Source organism: Chiloscyllium plagiosum, unplaced genomic scaffold (genome assembly GCF_037043375.1).
Source record: "Chiloscyllium plagiosum isolate Xiang-an unplaced genomic scaffold, Cpla_swu_hap1 HiC_scaffold_23, whole genome shotgun sequence".
Taxonomy (NCBI): domain Eukaryota; kingdom Metazoa; phylum Chordata; class Chondrichthyes; order Orectolobiformes; family Hemiscylliidae; genus Chiloscyllium; species Chiloscyllium plagiosum.
The window spans coordinates 50,159,817-50,179,011 of NW_028270161.1; the positions used below are offsets into that span (position 1 = coordinate 50,159,817).

General features: G+C 44.3%; 1 protein-coding gene across 2 annotated transcripts in view; it reads right to left on the bottom strand.

Annotated features, from left to right (window-relative positions):
• Positions 1–18,673, bottom strand: part of LOC122561491 (serine/threonine-protein kinase 33-like) — a 108,077-nt gene extending 89,404 nt beyond the window's left edge. Inside the window, exons 1-2 of one of the 2 annotated variants that reach the window (XM_043713239.2) lie at positions 18,429–18,673; positions 16,012–16,131 (exon numbers count right to left, since the gene is read on the bottom strand). In XM_043713239.2, the coding sequence (XP_043569174.1) occupies positions 16,012–16,092 (81 nt within the window). In that variant the 5' untranslated portion in view covers positions 16,093–16,131; positions 18,429–18,673. The remainder of the gene's footprint in view (positions 1–16,011; positions 16,132–18,428) is intronic. The other variant, XM_043713238.2, reaches the window with a different exon arrangement.
• Between the last annotated feature and the right edge of the window lie 522 nt (positions 18,674–19,195).

The window sequence follows — 19,195 nt, forward strand, 5'->3', positions numbered from 1 at the left end:
TGTTCAGACTTTGTTTCCCTGAGACACTGGGAGATGAAAAGGTGGTGAATCTTTGTACCTTCATGCATAGTGGATCAGTCTATTATACTGCAGGCATACATTCTTCTGATGGGATCGTTAGCTCTTAAGTTAAAAAGAATATGAATTAGTAAGGTCCCTTCAGTTATATGTCCTCAGTGCAAAGGAAAAACAAGACTGAAGCTGTTAAAGTCAAGGTGTGTTGGAAGCAGCAGCATTATAGTGCACATTTGGGGCTTAGAGTATTAAACGTGTCTTACATAATTCAAGGATACTTCAATGCAAACAGTGCCTAAAGAGACAATGATTAGATAAAGGAAGATTCAGTCACTGAAGGCATGGATAGCTAATCAGTCCCAATAGGCAGTGGCCATAAAGATAAACTGTAATTTACCTTCCACCAGCTAGGTATCAGTGAAAGCACCTAAAGGTATAACTCTAATTAGCATTCAGCCAGCTCCTATTAAGAGACCTTACTTATTCTCTCTCAAAGAGATCTACCTGAATGTAACAGAGCACTCATTAGAATCAAATCCCTGCCAATAATCCCTTTGGGGTGAAAATCAAATGCGATAAATACTTCTGTTTAACTGGCCAACATATATAACATAAATTTAACACCAAAACATGTTGAGAAATTGAAGTTTCTTTTTTCAACAAGTACTTGTACTTGAACTGATTTTCCACAAAGGTGTCCATAGTCATTACATATTACTTTAATTCTATCGTTTTATACTTCGTTCTGTTTTACTTAAAATGCATCAGAGTTGCAAGTCAAATTAGTGGATCAAGTAATTTGAGGAAAGGCTTTTATCGAGGAGGATAATGGTGCAAACAAACAATATCTTTTCTAGTCCATTTGTTCAGACATTTATTACACATCTCTGGAGCTGGTAGGTCTTGATGCAGGGTCTCCTGGATCAGGGATAGGGAAACTGTCAGTGCACCCTCAACCATAGGCTATAAATTGGTCTTTCTAACAACAGAGGGTCCCAGGCATGCAGGTACACAATTCTTTTAAGTTTGTGTCTAATATACACAGAGTGGTTAAAAAGGCATTTAGTACCCTTGCCTTCATTGCTCAGTCCTTTGAGTATAGGAGTTGGGAAATCATGATGAGGTTCTACACTGGTCAGGCCTCTTCTGGAATACTGTGTCCAGTTCTGGTCACCCTGTTATAGGAAGGATATTGTTAAGCTGGAGAGGGTTCAGAAGAGATTTACCAGGATGTTGTTGGATATGGAAGGTTTGAGTTATAAAGGAAGACTGGATAGAGTCATAGAGATTTACAGCACGGAAACAGAACTTTTGGTCCCATGCCGACCAGGTATCCCAACCAAATCTAGTCCGATTTGTCAGCACTTGGCTCATATCCCTTTAAACCCTTCCGATTCATATACTCATTCATATGCCTTTTAAATGCTGTAATTGTACCAGCCTCTACCATTTCCTCTGGCAGCTCATTCCATACACACGCTATCTTCTGCATGAAAGAAGTTGCCCCTTTGGTCTTTTTTATACCTTTCCCATCTCACCCTAAACCTATGCCTGGATAAAAGACCTTGTCTATTTACCCTATCCATGCCCCTCATGATTTCATAAACATCTATAAGATTACCCCTCAGCGTACGACACTCCAGAGAAAACAGCCCCAGCCTTTCCCTATAACTCAAATCCTCCAACCCTGGCAACGTCCTTGTAAATCTTCTCTGGACTCTTTAAATTTCACAGCATCCTTCCTATAGGAAGGAGACCGGAATTGCACACAATATTTCAAAAGTGGCCGAGCAAATGTCCTGTACAACCGCAACATGAGCTCCCAACTCCTATACTCAATGCTCTGACCAATAAAGGAAAGCATGCCAAATGCCTTATTCACTATACTATCTACCTGCGACTCTACTTTCAAGGAGTTTTGAACCTGCACTCCAAGGTCTCTTTGTTCAGCAACTCTCCCCAGGACCTTATCATTAAGGGTATAAGTCCTGCTCTGATTTGCTTTTCTAAAATGCAGTACCTTGCATTTATCGAAACTAAACTCCATCTGCCCCTCTCCTCAGCCCATTGGCGTTTCGATCAAGACCCCATTGTACTCTGAGGTAACCTTCTTTGTTGTCTACTACATGTCCAATTTTAGTGTTATCTGCAAACTTACAAGGATACCTCCCATGTTCACATCCAAGCCGTTTGTATAAATGACGAAAAGCAGTCGGTGTGGCACACCACTGGTCACAGGCCTCCAGTCTGAAAAGCAACTCTCCACCACCACTCTCTGTCTTCTACATTTGAGCCAGTTCTGTATCCAAATGGCTAGTTGTCCCTCTATTCCATGAGATTTAACCTTGCTAAACAGTCTCCCATGAGGATAGACTGGGATGTTTTCACTGGAGCACAGGAGGTTGAGAATCATGAGGGGTATAGGCAGGGTTTATGATAAGTCTCTTTTCCTGAGGTTGGGGAATTTCAAGACTGAGGGGCATATGTTTAAGGTAAGAGTAGAGAGATTTGAAACGACATGAGGAAAACTTTATTGCATAAAAGGTGGTTCATATGTGGAATGAATTTTCTGTGGAAGTGATGGATGCAGGTACAGTTGCCACATTTAAAAAACACTTAAATAAGTACATGAATAGGAGCTGTTTAGAGGGATATGGGTCAGGAGTAGGCGAGTGGGACTAGTTTACTTTGGGATAATGTTGGGTATGGACTAGTTAGAGGAAAGGGTCTGTTTCCTTGCTCTATGACTCTATAAAAGGTAGCATGGGATTGTTATAGGCAAATTATGTTAACTAACTTGGTTGACTTTTTTAAGGTAACAGAGATGAGTTGTGAGGATTATGTGTTTCATATGATGTATTTGGATTTCCAAGAGGGGTTTGATAATGATGCATGAAGAGGTTTGTTGGCAAAATTAAAGCCAATGGAATAAAATGGATAGTGGCAGTTTGGATATGGTGTTAGCTGGGTGACAGCAAACAAAGCAGGGAGGGACGGATGTATCCGTCAGGCAGGGAGGAAAGGGTCGTGTGAGGGAGCCGTGGTTTAATAAGGAATTGGAATCCCTTGTTAAAGGGAAGAGGGCGGCCTATGTAAAGATGAGGCGTGAAGGTTCAATTGGGGCGATTGAGAGTTATAAGGTAGCAAGGAAGGACCTGAAGAGAGAGCTAAGAGCAGCAAGGAGGGGACATGAAAGGTCCTTAGTTGGTAGGATTAGGGAAAACCCGAAGGCTTTCTATAGGTATGTCAGGAATAAAAGAATGACTAGGGTAGGAATAGGTCGACTGACCGAACTGACCGAACTGGTCCTCACCCTGAACAACTTTTCTTTCCAATCCTCCCACTTTCTCCAAACAAAAGGAGTAGCCATGGGCACCCGCATGGGCCCCAGCTATGCCTGCCTCTTCGTAGGGTATGTGGAACAATCCATCTTCCGCAACTACACTGGCCCCACCCCCCATCTTTTCCTTCGCTACATTGGTGACTGTATCGGCGCTACCTCGTGCTCCCACGAGGAGGTTGAACAGTTCATCCACTACACTAACACCTTCCACCCCGACCTCAAATTCACCTGGACAGTCTCGGACTCCTCCCTCCCCTTCCTAGACCTTTCTGTTTCTATCTCGTGTTGATTCAGGCGACCGAATCAACACGGACATCTACTACAAACCAACCGACTCCCACAGCTACCTGGACTACACCTCCTCCCATCCTGCCCCCTGTAAAAACGCCATCCCATTCTCCCAATTCCTTCGTCTCCGCCGCATCTGCTCCCAGGAGGACCAGTTCAAAATACGTACAACACAGATGGCCTCCTTCTTCAAGGACCGCAATTTCCCCCCCGACGTGGTCGACGGTGCCCTCCACCGCATCTCCTCCACTTCCCGCTCCTCCGCCCTTGAGCCCCGCCCCTCCAACCGCCACCAGGACAGAACCCCACTGGTCCTCACCTACCACCCCACCAATCTCCATGTACAGCGCATCATCCGCCGTCGCTTCCGCCACCTCCAAACAGACCCCAGCACCAAGGATATATTTCCCTCCCCTCCCCTATCAGCTTTCCGTAGAGACCACTCCCTCCGCGACTCCCTTGTCAGATCCACACCCCCCACCGACCCAACCTCCACTCCCGGCACCTTCCCTTGCAACCGCAGGAGGTGCAACACTTGCGCCCACACCTCCCCCCTCACTTCTCTCCAAGGCCCCAAAGGAAACTTCCATATCCGCCACAGATTCACCTGCACCTCCACCCACATCATCTACTGCATCCGCTGCAGCCGGTGTGGCCTCCTCTATATTGGGGAGACAGGCCGCCTACTTGCGGAGCGATTCAGAGAGCACCTCTGGGCCACCCGGACGAACCAACCCAACCACCCTGTAGCACAGCATTTCAACTCCCCCTCCCACTCCACCGAGGATATGCAGGTCATTGGACTCATCCACCGCCAAACCACAACAACGCGACGGTCGGAGGAGGAGCGTCTTATCTTCCGACTGGGAACACTCCAACCACAGGGGATGAACTTGGACTTCATCAGTTTCTTCATCCCCCCTCCCCCCACCTTGTCTCAGCCGAACCCCTCCAGCCCGGCACCGCCTTCCTGACCTGCAGTCTTCTTCTTGACCTCTCCGCCTCCATCCTACTCTGACCTATCACCCTCACCTTGACCTCTTTCCACCTATCACATTTCCAACGCCCCTCCTCCAAGTCCCTCCTCCCTACCTTTTATCTTCTCCTGCTGAACACTCTCTGCTCATTCCAGAAGAAGGGCCTGTGCCCGAAACGTCGAATCTCCTGTTCCCTGGATGCTGCCTGACCTGCTGTGCTGTTCCAGCAATAAGTTTCAACTTTGATCTCCAGCATCTGCAGACCTCACTTTCTCCTAGGAATAGGTCCAGTCAAGGATAGTAGTGGGAAGTTGCGTGTGGAGGCTGAAGAGATTGGGGAGACACTGAATGAATACTTTTCGTCAGTATTCAATCAGGAACAGGACATTGTTGTCAATGTGAGTACTGAGTCACAATTAAGTAGAATGGATGGCTTTGAGGTATGTAGAGAAAAGGTGTTGGAAATTCTGGAAAGGGTGAAAATAGATAAGTCCCCTGGGCCTGATGGCATTTATCCTAGGATTCTCTGGGAAGCAAGGGAGGAGATTGCAGAGCCATTGGCCTTGATTTTTATGTCCTCGTTGTCTACAGGAGTAGTGCCAGAAGATTGGAGGCTAGCAAATGTGGTTCCCTTGTTCAAGAAGGGGAGTAGGGATAACCCTAGTAACTATAGGCCGGTGAGTCTCACTTCTGTTGTGGGCAAAGTCTTAAAGAGAATTGTAAGGGATAGGATTTATGAACATCTGGATAGGAATAATGTGATCAAGGATAGTCAGCATGGTTTTGTGAAGGGCAGGTCGTGCCTCACAAACCTTATTGAATTCTTTGAGAAGGTGACTAAGGAGGTGGACGAGGGGAAAGTGGTAGATGTGGTGTATATGGATTTTAGTAAGGCGTTTGATAAGGTTCCCCATGGTAGACTACTGCAAAAAATACGGAAGTATGGCATTGAGGGTGAGTTGGAGGTTTGGATTAGGAGTTGGCTGGCTGGAAGAAGACAGAGGGTACTAGTTGATGGCAAAGGTTCATCTTGGAGTGCCGTCACTAGCGGTGTTCCGCAAGGATCTGTTTTGGGACCATTGCTGTTTGTCATTTTTATAAATGACCTGGAGGAGGGGTTAGAAGGTTGGGTGAGCAAGTTTGCGGATGATACGAAAGTTGGAGGAGTTGTAGACAGTGAGGAAGGATATGGCAGCGGGATATAGATAAGCTGCAGAACTGGGCAGAAAGGTGGCAAATGGAGTTCAATGTAGCTAAGTGTGAGGTGATTCACTTTGGTAAGAGTAATAAAAAGATGGGGTACTGGGCTAATGGTCGGATACTTGGTAGTGTGGATGAGCAGAGGGATCTTGGTGTCCATGTACACAGATCTTTGAAAGTTGCCACCCAGGTAAATAGTGCGGTGAAGAAGGCATATGGTGTACTGGCTTTTATTGGTAGAGGAATTGAGTTCCGGAGTACTGAGGTCATGTTGCAGTTGTATAAGACTCTGGTGCGGCCGCATCTGGAGTATTGTGTGCAGTTTTGGTCGCCATATTATAGGAAGGATGTGGAGGCACTGGAACGGGTGCAGAGGAGGTTTACCAGGATGTTGCCTGATATGGTAGAAAGATCGTATGAGGAAAGGCTGAGGCACTTGGGGTTGTTTTCATTGGAGAAAAGAAGGTTTAGGGGTGACTTGATAGAGGTGTACAAGATGATTAGGGGTTTAGATAGGGTCGACAGTGAGAATCTTTTTTCCACGTATGGAGTCAGCTATTACAAGAGGGCATAGCTTTAAATTAAGGGGGGGGTAGGTATAGGACAGATGTTAGGGATAGGTTCTTTACTCAGCGAGTCGTGAGTTCATGGAATGCCCTGCCAGTAGCAGTGGTGGACTCTCCCTCATTATGGGCATTTAAGCGGGCATTGGATAGGCATATGGAGGATAGTGGGCTAGTGTAGGTTAGGTGGGCTTGGATCGGCGCAACATCGAGGGCCGAAGGGCCTGTACTGCGCTGTATTCTTCTATGTTCTATATAAAGCAAACAGGAGAATGCTTTATAGTTGGGTTCCTCATGAGTCAGCATAAGAATTAGTGTTTTTCTTGATCTACATTGTTACAGCTGAGGTAAATATGGACAATTGAATTTTAACTTCCATCAACTGAATGTTATGACTAGACCTGTCATGGGTTAAAATTATATTAAAAACGTAGGAATATGGACTTTTACAGGCTGCCGTGGTCACCTGGCCATAGATTGGGGAGAAAGTGAGGTCTGCAGATGCTGGAGATCAGAGTTGAAAATGTGTTGCTGGAAAAGCGCAGCAGGTCAGGCAGCATCCAGGGAACAGGAGAATTGACGTTTCGGGCATAAGCCCTTCTTCAGGAATGAGGAAAGTTTGTCCAGCAGGCTAAGATAAAAGGTAGGGAGGAGGGACTTGGAGGAGGGACTTGGGTGAGGGGCGTCGGAAATGCGATAGGTGGAAAGAGGTCAAGGTGAGGGTGATAGGTCAGAGTGGGGTAGGGGCGGAGAGGTCAGGAAGAAGATTGCAGGTTAGGAAGGCGGTGCTGAATTCGATGGATTTGACTGAGACAAGGTGGGGGGAGGGGAAATGAGGAAACCGCTGAGGCCAAACGCCAGCCGACCTTTACACCGCTGAAGCCAAACGCCAGCTCGCAGATACCTCCTCCTACTGCCCCCTTGGCCATGACCCCACCCCCCACCACCAAACCATCATCTTCCAGACCATCCATAACCTCATCACCTCAGGGGATCTCCCATCCACCGCCTCCAACCTCAGTCCCACAACCCCGCACCGCCCGCTTCTACCTCCTGCCCAAAATCCACAAACCTGACTGCCCCGGCCGACCCATTGTCTCCGCCTGCTCCTGCCCCACCGAACTCATCTCCACATACCTTGACATGGTCCTGTCCCCCTTAGTCCAAGAACTCCCCACCTACGTTCGGGACACCACCTATGCCCTCCACCTCCTCCATGATTTTCGCTTCCCCGGTCCCCAACGCCTTATCTTCACCATGGACATCCAGTCCCTGTACACCTCCATCCCCCATCACGAAGGACTCAAAGCACTCCGCTTCTTCCTTTCCTGCCGTACCGACCAGTACCCTTCCACTGACACCCTCCTTCGACTGACTGAACTGGTCCTCACCCTGAACAACTTCTCTTTCCAATCCTTCCACTTCCTCCAAACGAAAGGAGTAGCCATGGGCACCCGCATGGGCCCCAGCTATGCCTGCCTCTTCGTAGGGTATGTGGAACAATCCATCTTCCGCAACTACACTGGCCCCACCCCCCACCTTTTCCTCCGCTACATCGATGACTGTATCGGCGCCGCCTCGTGCTCCCACGAGGAGGTTGAACAGTTCATTCACTTCTCCAACACCTTCCACCCTGACCTCAAATTCACCTGGACAGTCTCAGATTCCTCCCTCCCCTTCCTCAACCTTTCTATTTCTATCTCAGGCGACCGAATCAACACGGACATCTACTACAAACCAACCGACTCCCACAGCTACCTGGACTACACCTCCTCCCACCCTGCCCCCTGTAAAAACGCCATCCCATTCTCCCAATTCCTTCGTCTCCGCCGCATCTGCTCCCAGGAGGACCAGTTCCAAAAACGCACAACCCAGATGGCCTCCTTCTTCAAGGACTGCAATTTCCCCCCCGACGTGGTCGACGATGCCCTCCATCTCATCTCCTCCACTTCCCGCTCCTCCGCCCTTGAGCCCCGTCCCTCCAACCGCCACCAGGACAGAACCCCACCGGTCCTCACCTACCACCCCACCAATCTCTATGTACAGCGCATCATCCGCCGTCATTTCCGCCACCTCCAAACGGACCCCACCACCAAGGATATATTTCCCTCCCCTCCCCTATCAGCATTCCGTAAAGACCACTCCCTCCGTGACTCCCTTGTCAGATCCACACCTCCCACCAGCCCAACCTCCACTCCCGGCACCTTCCCCTGCAACCGCAGGAGGTGCAAGACTTGCGCCCACACCTCCCCCCTCACCTCCCTCCAAGGCCCCAAAGGAAACTTCCATATCCGCCACAGATTCACCTGCACCTCCACACACATCATCTATTGCATCCTCTGCACCCAATGTGGCCTCCTCTATATTGGGGAGACAGGCCGCCTACTTGCGGGCCTCTGGGACACCCGGACCAACCAACCCAACCACCCTGTGGCTCAACACTTTAACTCCCCCTCCCACTCCACCAAGGATATGCAGGTCTTTGGACTCCTCCATCGCCAGACCACAACAACACGACGGTTGGAGAAAGAGCGCCTCATCTTCCGCCTAGGAACCCTCCAACCACAAGGGATGAACTCGGATTTCACCAGTTTCCTCATTTCCCCTCCCACCACCTTGTCTCAGTCAAATCCATTGAATTCAGCACCGCCTTCCTAACCTGCAATCTTCTTCCTGACCTCTCCGCCCCCACCCCAGTCTGACCTATCACCCTCACCTTGACCTCTTTCCACCTATCACATTTCCGACGCCCCTCCCCCAAGTCCCTCCTCCCTACCTTTTATCTTAGCCTGCTGGACAAACTTTCCTCATTCCTGAAGAAGGGCTTATGCCCGAAACGTCGATTCTCCTGTTCCCTGGATGCTGCCTGACCTGCTGCGCTTTTCCAGCAACACATTTTCAGCTCTGGCCATAGATTGGGACAAGCTTTGTGGAATGTACTTAGAAGACGTTAAAGCGTCAATACTAAAATTATTGGTTTTATATAAAGACATCAAAACCAGGCAACTGAGTCAGTTTAATTCAATTCTATGACAATTTTATGTAGTGTCAGATGAAAGGCTCTCACACCAATAAGCCAGGTTAGAAAGACAATGGAGCTAGACTCTGAAATACATGTCAAACTACATTTCAACACCTGTTGTTTAGCATGAAAGAAGAAAATATTAATTTATAAGCAAAAACTGTGAGACTTGCTGGGCAGAATAGTCCAATTTCCAGAATGACATAGGGAATCAGAGAAAGATTGAAAAATTACGTGAGTTGATGAGTCAGGAATTTCTCCACATTGAGAGCAAGAAGTCCCATTTTTCAGTTGAATGACAAGACAAAATTCTCACTATTGAATGATGAGAGGCCTTTGAACATGCAGTGCCACTCATTATCATGCTCAATACTGTCTAATCTCACCTCACAATTTGGCAAACTCCCAATTCACCACTGGCTGTATAAAAACTAGATGCTGAGAATTTCAAACATGAAAATCTGAGTGGTGATTCAAGCAGACTGCTTGCTGCTCCAAGCTTTCATCTTGGACACCAATCACTAACAATGAGGGCACAGACCAGGGACAGTGGCCACACCCACCCTGTGTCTGCAATCATTGGCATCTGACATGCAGTCTCATTGCATCATCATGGTACATCTCCAATCCCTTCCAATACTGTTCTGCGTTTCAATGCTGCACTTTTGAAGCAAATGGCACTTTTCATGGGAATATTGCTGCCAGAATACTGTGCACATGAATTGGACCAGGCTCAGGGTTACTTGCTTACTGTCACAGACTTTAATGATTGTAATGCTCACATCATCCCTGCTTTGCCTTGCCTTTTTGCAAAACTTCAAAGGCTCACAGTACTTCAGTCTTTGCATACTGCTTAGCATAGCTTCTCCTGGTTGTCAGCAGTGCCTTATTTTATTTTATCTTGATTTCTTTTTCACAATAAACTTCTGTTTTACTGATAAAACCAAATATGCAAAATTGTGTGATTGCATTTCTGTGAAAGACCACCTGACTGAAACCAACAAAAATCAAGACAAAATATAATCTAGCAAGCCAGAATTTGGTCTGGCATTTGAATGTTTAGGAATAACATTAGCTGGGATCATCACACCCTCCTCATCTAGACACAACAATACAAATGACATAGACTCGGTTGAAATTTAATTCCAAGAGAATGTGAAATGATGCATTTTGGTAGGAAGTATAAGGTAAGCAATAGAAATAGAATTAGAATTAAAGTTAGGCTTATTGTTATATGTGGCGAAAGTGAGGACTGCAAATGCTGGAGATTAGAGTTGAAAGTGTGATACTGGAAAAGCACAGCAGGTGTTTCGGCCTGTCGATTCTCCTGCTCCTCAGATGCTGCCTGACCTGTTGTGCTTTTCCAGCACCACACTCTCAACTCTTATTATTATATATACACTCACATGAGTACAATGAAAAGTTTACAAGTCACCACTTACTGCACCACCTGAAGCACAAAGGTTAGAAGATACAAAAGCTTAAACACATGTACCAACAGGTTCAAGAACAATGTCTTCTCTGCCTTTATTAGACTTCTGAATTTGTCATTCAAATGTTAAGTTCAATACTAGTATCGCTCTTTGTATACCTTGTCTTCAGCTGTAACTTGTATTCCTCATTCTGCTCTATTACCCTTTTGTACTTTGTATGATTTGCCTGTACTGCAGACAAAACAAAACTTTTTGCTGTACCTAGATACTCATGACAATTATAAATCAAATCAAAATCAAGTCAAAACTTAACGTCAACTCCTCCTCAAAGTCTCTGTAATGATGACTAATCATATCACTGTAACCTGTAACTGGTTACTAATAATGCATTTAACTGTACTTGGTAACTATAATGGATTAATCAGAAAGTGGTTTTCCTCTCCCGTACTAAAGTGGACAGGCCCTGGAGCTCCCTACCCTGAAAGAGGATGGCAGCAGCAACCTACATTAAGAGTAGCAGTTCTCACAGTGTAGTGAGCTGGTGTGCTCACACAGTAGTTCCCCCACCTCCAATCTTTTCTTTTTGCCCTGATTTCTCTCTCTCCCTCTGTCTTTTCTCCCCCTTTCTTTCTTTCATTTTTCTCCTTCTTCCCTTTGCCTTTTTATAGCTTCCACATGTCTCTCTTTCATCAGCTCTCTTGACCTTTTGTGAAGATAAACCTGAAATACCTTATTGCTATTCAAGTTTCAGTCCTCCAGCTCATTCCTAATCTCACAGTCTCTTATATAATTAAATCTTCAAGTCAGTGGTACCCAGAATCTAAGGATGAAGAGTAGGGTTAATTGCATTTATGTACCACAGGAACATTGATTGATTATGATTAGATTACATTACAGTGTGGAAACAGGCCCTTCGGCCCAACAAGTCCACACCGACCCGCCGAAGCGCAACCCACCCATACCCCTACATTTACCCCATACCTAACACTACGGGCAATTTAGCATGGCCAATTCACCTGACCTGCGCGTCTTTGGACTGTGGGAGGAAACCGGAGCACCGGAGGAAACCCACGTAGACACGGGGAGAATGTGCAAACTCCACACAGTCAGTCGCCTGAGGCGGGAATTGAACCCGGGTCTCTGGCGCTGTGAGGCAGCAGTGCTAACCACTGTGCCACTGTGCCACCGTGCCGCCCAATATTGTTGCACCTCTTCCTATCTATATCACCTCCTTCAACCTTAGAACATTCTTGGATTCTGGCTCATTGAATATCCTCAATTTTCATTACACCACTACTGGTGCCATAGCTTCAGATCCAAAAGCCTTTCAATACCGGAAATACCTCACTAAAACTTCTAACTCACTCTACAAGTTTAAGATGCTCCTTAAAACTTACCTCTTTGACCAAGATTTTGGTCATTTCCCCTAATGTGGCTCGAAGTCAAATTCTGTGCAATAATGCTCTTGTGAAGCACCTGGGGATAGTTTAAGGTGCTACATAAATGCAGGTGATTGTAGGCAGACTGAAATAGATGTTTCATGATGGATATCAATTTATATCTTACGCCTGAAAATAATAAGAGGGTGGCTGTAGGTGTATTTAAAATCTAACATAAGAATTTAATATAAGAACATGAAGTATGGGCTAAATGCAAATATTTTAATGTAACCTATAGAAGTGCCCCCTACTTCATCTGATATTTTGAAACCTGAGCAGAAATATTATATTTTTTGGCCTTAACCTTCTGAACATCAGAAGGAGGCATCTGAAAATTAGTCATCGCATTTCTGATCTTCCAGCAATGAAATACACAGAAAAGTGCACCTTGAGTTTATTTGGGAAGATCTAAAATCCGAAGGGGGGCTATGTAAAGGCAAGCTCCTGTTGTTATTACAGGATAGATCCCTTTTGATGAGAATTCAAATTAGATTCCAGGTTCAGAGATCACTGGAATGTCTGGAAAAAGAATCATAATTTCAGTACTTCGATATCTTATCAAATACATCAGCTTAAAAATACCTCACAAATTTTCAAGAGGTTAAATTTAGTAAGTGTCTGTCTCAAGTCAGTGATGAGAGGGCTGTAATATCCTAGGGAGGCTATTGCATTCAATCAAGTGTATAACAGCTCATTCCTAATCCCACAGTCTCTTATATAATTAAATCTTCAAGTCAGTGGTATCCAGAATCTAAGGATGAAGAGTAGGGTTAATTGGTTCTTATCCATCATTTCAGACACTTTTTCAGTTTTTATATAGATTCAATTTGTTAAAAATCACACATCAAATGCATATTCTCAATTAATTCTCATCAAATTCTTTAGAAAATATATCCAAACATGAGTAATTTAGGCAGAATCTGGCAATCAGAAGGCGGTGTTATTAAAAATGCTATGTTATTTCGTCCTTTCACCGCATTTCATCTTCTGGTCAGGACTGTAATTCCATGTTGCAGCTAAAACTCTTCGATCTGATTCTAAAAGCCATGATTTATTTCAGTGAGTTTCAGGCCAGGATGGGGAACCTTGCAAGGCAATACCATACATACCTGAAGAAGGGCTTATGCCCGAAACGTCGATTCTCCTGTTCCCTGGATGCTGCCTGACCTGCTGCGCTTTTCCAGCAACACATTTTCAGCTCTGATCTCCAGCATCTGCAGACCTCACTTTCTCCTCAATACCATACAATTATCATTGAACTGACAATCTCTGATATGGCCCCTGAGCAAATCCTTCTTCGCCCATATAGAGACCAAGTGATTGGCCAAAACCCTCATAAACACAGAGAAATGAGCGATCCACGTTTTAGATGAATGACGATCCAATTAGGATAAATTGGAATATTCCATGGCAAGAGACCAGGGACTGAGGTGGTAGAAAAAGGTTTACGTGACCAGTGCATATGTTAAAATCTGTTCCATCAGCACGTAAAAAGATAAGAACGATGATGGAATATTGGGATTTATCTGAAGAGATTGGAAAGCAGAGGAAGTTATGCTTCAGTTGAACAGAGGTTCGTTCAGATCCTATCTAGACTATTATGTTCTGTTTTGGGCAACTTCCTGCCAGGAAGGATCTTTAAGTCAGGGACCGGGATAGAAATCGTGGGCCCTGGTGCTGCTCATATTCTTTGTCCCCAGCCCACCCCTGACCCAAGAGCAGCAGTACTCCTCTCCCTAACTCCCCAGAATTTTGGGCCGTTATTATTAGGTTTTGATGTAGCCTCTGTCCCTGGCCAATCCTGGAGTAGAAGAGATTTACCAATGGTGGCAGGGTGGAAAGGCTTACATTATGAGGACCAGTTGCATAAATGATCCTGTACTACTGTAATTTAAAAATATAAATAGATCTGAGAAGGGGGACATCCAGAACATGAGATCATGATGTTCAGATTATAGGCAGGTCAATTGACACTAGAGTTCTTTGCATGCAAAAGGTGCCATTCTTATCTGTCTAACCATACTCAGAGGATCACTTGCACTGGCTTCTCTTCCTGCTCCTGCATTGATACCTGCAGTGTCTCCTCAAGGAATATCCTTGGTCCGTTTCTATTCCTTATTTGCACACTACCTGTGTGTACAACACATCCATCCTAGGACAAGCCAAATAAAGACATACATGAGAATTCCTAGAAGCATGGCATTCCAACCGAAACTCTATCAATGAACACATCGATTTAGATCCCATCTACCTCCTTCTGAGTAAAGAACAGGAAATGATATCACAACAAGAAATGACATCACCAACTCAAGGAAATCTAAACACATAAATAGCAAGCAGGATATAACAACAGCACTTCACTGGAGGTTCACAGGTGATCTTACCTAGCATGGTGATGAAACATCTGAAAATGAACCTTCCAGCTCAGTGAGTAATCTTACATCCAGAACCTCAACTGAGCTACAAATCTTCTCAAAATTTGCTACACACTACCCTTCAGCAATATTAACTGAAAGCGGTTTTCTTGTGTAAGTTGATGATCTCTTCGCCATTATCACTCTTGACTCCTCCTCTTACTCCCACACCCACCCCTTGCTAAATTACCAAATTGTTTAGCTGGCACCTAGTGCTGAATAAGCAGAAATTTCTTCCAGTTAGACATTTGGATGTCTAAAGTCTTTCTTTTGGTTCCCTCATAAACTCCTTCTCTGATTACATTGTCCATTCATTTCCCTGGCAGGAACCAGGGATGAAACTAGTTACAGAAATGTGGCAGGCCCTTGCCAAGAACAGACAAGTAGAATCTTTTAAGATCAGGAGACTGTTGTCCAACTGGTTGTGGCTGACCAGGAAACTCTCTCATTCTCAATGCCTGCCATAGGTATGCCAGATGAACTTGCAAATTGACAATCAACCTGCTTGCTCGTGTTATGATACACTTCCTGCAGCCATCAGGTGCTCATGTGGATATTGAACACACTGCTTTTGGTCCAGAGGTAGGGATATTATCTCCACAAGACTTCCACTGTACAATCAGTCTCTTTCCCCTTTCCCTTCCCCATAATGCTGCAAGTTTTCCATCTAAAGTGTACTAAGTAACTAACGAATTGCCTCTACCACCTCCTGAGGTAGCACATTCCAAATCCTAAAGCTTGCTATTGCAAAGGGTTTCTCCTCACCTGCCCTTTTGGATTAATTGCCAATGCTTTGTCTCCCTTGGATATCAATTCTCCCACCTGCGAAAATAGTTTCTCCATTTTTATTCCCAAATTCCCTTTGTTTCTGAGTTTCCCATTTTGAATGTCTTTAACTGGATAATTTAACTTTGGCTAACTTTGCATCTCCAATCCACTGTTACTGATTTACAGAGAACATGAAAGAGTAGGAAAGGTTTGGAGGGATATGGGCCAGGAGCAGGCAGGTGGGACTAGTTTCATTTGGGATTATGGTCGGCATGGACTGGTTGGACCAAAGGGTCTGTTTCCAAGCTGTATGACTCTATGAAGGTGTGTTAAAGATCAAACAGTTGCTATGAACTTTGTGTGTTCAACTTGATCTCTCCATCAACTTTTGGCCAGTATATTTATTTGATAACGAGGAATATCCACGAAGCCTGTCACACGTACATGATTAAATTACATTATTATTCTTGATGGAATTTATAGACATTGTGCAGCTGGCAGTGTTTATAAGTCCTGAGATATTTCTGAAGGTAGATGGAGAAACCTTACCTTGATAACAGACTCATCCTCTATCCTTTTATGAGGTACAGTGGTTTCTGTACTGTTGTTACGAGATCGCTGGAAAGCCATTTTTGTGCCTCGACAATCTAGTATCTGTTCAACTATCACCTTTAATGAGAAAAGGAGAAGGTACATATATTTTAACCAGCATTCATCGGGCATAGGCTGTATTCAGCCTAATTTAAGGTCTACAAGACCACACACAGTTCTGAACATTGGAATCCAGCCTTTAAACTCCAAGTGGCTCAAACTCATTGGTGTTTTGTCTAATACACGAGTTGCCATGTTTGATTTACATAGACTATGCAGAAATGGGAAGGACTGACCTTTCCAATGAGTGGAGCTTCCCCAGGAGGAGGCTGACCAAAACTCCAGGCCAGACTTTAAAGACAAAACTTTAAAAGCTGGACTTTTTCCTTTTCTTTTGGATAAGGACTTTAAAATCTGAATTTTTTTTTTCTTTTTCTTTTGACTTTGTTTCTTGTACTTCTCTTCTTGTTATGTTTAAAATTCTGGTTTCGTATTTTCTATTTTAAGATGGCTCCAGAGAGTGGTGACTTTGTACAGTTTACACTGTAGGCAAAAGTGAGGACTGTAGACACTGGAGATTAGAATCGAGAGTGTGGTGCTGGAAAAGCACAGCAGGTCAGGCAACATCCAAGACGCAGGAGAATCGACATTTCGGGCAAAGGCCTTCATCAGGACTGATGAAAAGCCTTTTCCCAAAACATTGACTCTCCTGCTCCTCGGATGCTGCCTGACCTGCTGTGCTTTTCCAGCACCACACTCTCAACACTTTTCACTGTACTCCTGCAAAATCTAATTCCAATTCCATTTCTGGGTGACCTGAGAGGCACAATCAGTGGGGCGTCCATTTTTTGATTCTGAGTTTGGACAAATGCAGTTATGTGCTGGATGAGCTTGAGTCCCTTCTGCTCCCTTTGCATTCCCCTTCCTGCCCTTACCCCCTCCTCTTCCTTCCCCCTGCCCCCACCATCCCCATGCCAAATCAAATTGGTTTCCCACCATCACTGTTTAGATTCAAACATGAGGTCGTATTTGCAAAGTTGTCAAAGTAACAATCCCACTGTTGCACTTCAATTGCTGTGTTCGTGAGTCGCAATTTTGAAATATAATTGCTCAAACTGGGGATGGAGGTATGCTCTCAAACCAATTAGCAGTGTCCAGCATCTTCAAAAGGTGGGAGCTGCCTGCTTTGCATATGCAGCAAAGGCAGATGGTAGCCCTGGTGGGGACTGCTGCTGTGTTGCCGAAAATAACAGGCAGGTCCTTCAAGGATCAGTGAATAAATGTTATATAATGGCGTTCATATGGCTGAAACCAAGTGATGTGCACAATCTGGTCCAACAGACCCAAGAGTTCAGTGGCCATGATTGGGATGTGAGGTTCAGATTGGGGTAATCCCGACGGGATTAATTATACATCCCCTCCTTCTTTGGCTTTTCTTGGCCACAAGCTGATTGGAAATCTCAGTAGGTGCAATAAAGAGATCTTAATAGTTCTCAATTGACTCTGCACCACTTGTAGACAAGTATTCATTCCAAACTAAATGAAGCTTATTCAAAAATAGCTTGGATCAGGAGTCTGCAACTGAACAAACACAATGTCAAGTGTGTCTCCAATTCTGACGCTGCTGCTAGCTGAGAATCCTGCCCCTTACTCCAACAGTTGAACCATTCAGTGAGATCATTTCTGATCTGTGGGCCCGAGCTACTGACTCACCTTTGGCCAGTATTCAATAATAACTTCCAACAATAAAAGTCTATCAATGTCAGATATAAAACCTGCAGTCAATCTTACATTAAATCTCAGTCTGGAATATAGGAAGGTGGAACCAAGGCACTATCACAGTGGAGAATGTTTGTACAATAGATAAAAGGAAAATGTTTCATAAAACTTTACTACATTCAAGAAAAACAAAGTGATTGTTAATGCCAACATTTGTTTTCATGAATCTGAGGTCCAAATCACACACAAAAGTTTTTAACACCTTTTCGATATGGCAGTCAATAGTTTTTTTTCTGAAACATTAGCATGCAATTGTGCCAATAAATTGTTACATTGTAATAACGTATCTGTTAAATACTTCATAATATTGTCTTTAATAAATCAATAATGTCCCAGGGAGATTTAACTTCATAGCTCAGCCAATGTTTGGGTTTGTATAGTTCAATACCTTGCATTACGTCTGTATAGTTCACGGACATACCCTACCTGTGTGCTGTATGAACAAACTGTAACAAGACACTTAAAACTTCTTACAATTTGAAAGGGAACAGATAATTCTGACTTAGCAACTGAATTATTTGCTATCACATTAAAACGAATAACAGATAGGATGATACAGGAACATTACTTAAACATGATGATCTGAAAATACTTACACTCTTGACATTTTTGAGACCAGCACAAAAAAAGCTTTTACTTCTTCATTCCTTTCTGATAACGAGTTCCCATTAGTACATCATTCTGAACTGCCACACAGCAAAACGTTACTCGACAAAATAATTTAGTCACCCAACTAGGAAGCTGCCTCTAATCACCTCCTGAGTCGTTCATTTTGGTTCATATTTCTGTTGGAGGTTTCTACTCAACAGCTTACTTTTTATGGAAACCTAATCCTTTCTTGTCCCACAACCTGTTTCACGTTGCATAGTAACGTCTGGAGTGGATCATGTAATGCTTCCACAAGTCTTTGTTAGAGTTTATGCAATGAAACCACCAAAAAAAAACTTGACCCACCCACCAATCATCAGCTCTCACCAAGAACCTTGCCAGAATTCTTGAAGGAAATAAAACAATAGTTATTTTCAGTAAACAACTCATTTTTACTTGCTTTATAGACTGTTGGCATGTTCAGCTAATGAGTTTAACTTATTCATAAGCAACATTGATTGCCTCGGAGGCACTATTCACATTTAATTCATCCTTTTTTTGTTAGTGATTTAAAGGTGCTCTCAGATATGTCTTGTTGACAAATGGTGGTGGTCATAGATGCTCAGTAGTCTCACTAGAGAATAGTGCTTTCCTTAAAACTGTCTCAAATCTCTGATCTGAACTGAATTAGGGACAGATTAGCATTCCCCCTTCTATGTGATGCTGTAGCGACAGCTGTTTATGATAGGCCAATATATTGCAACATATGGACATC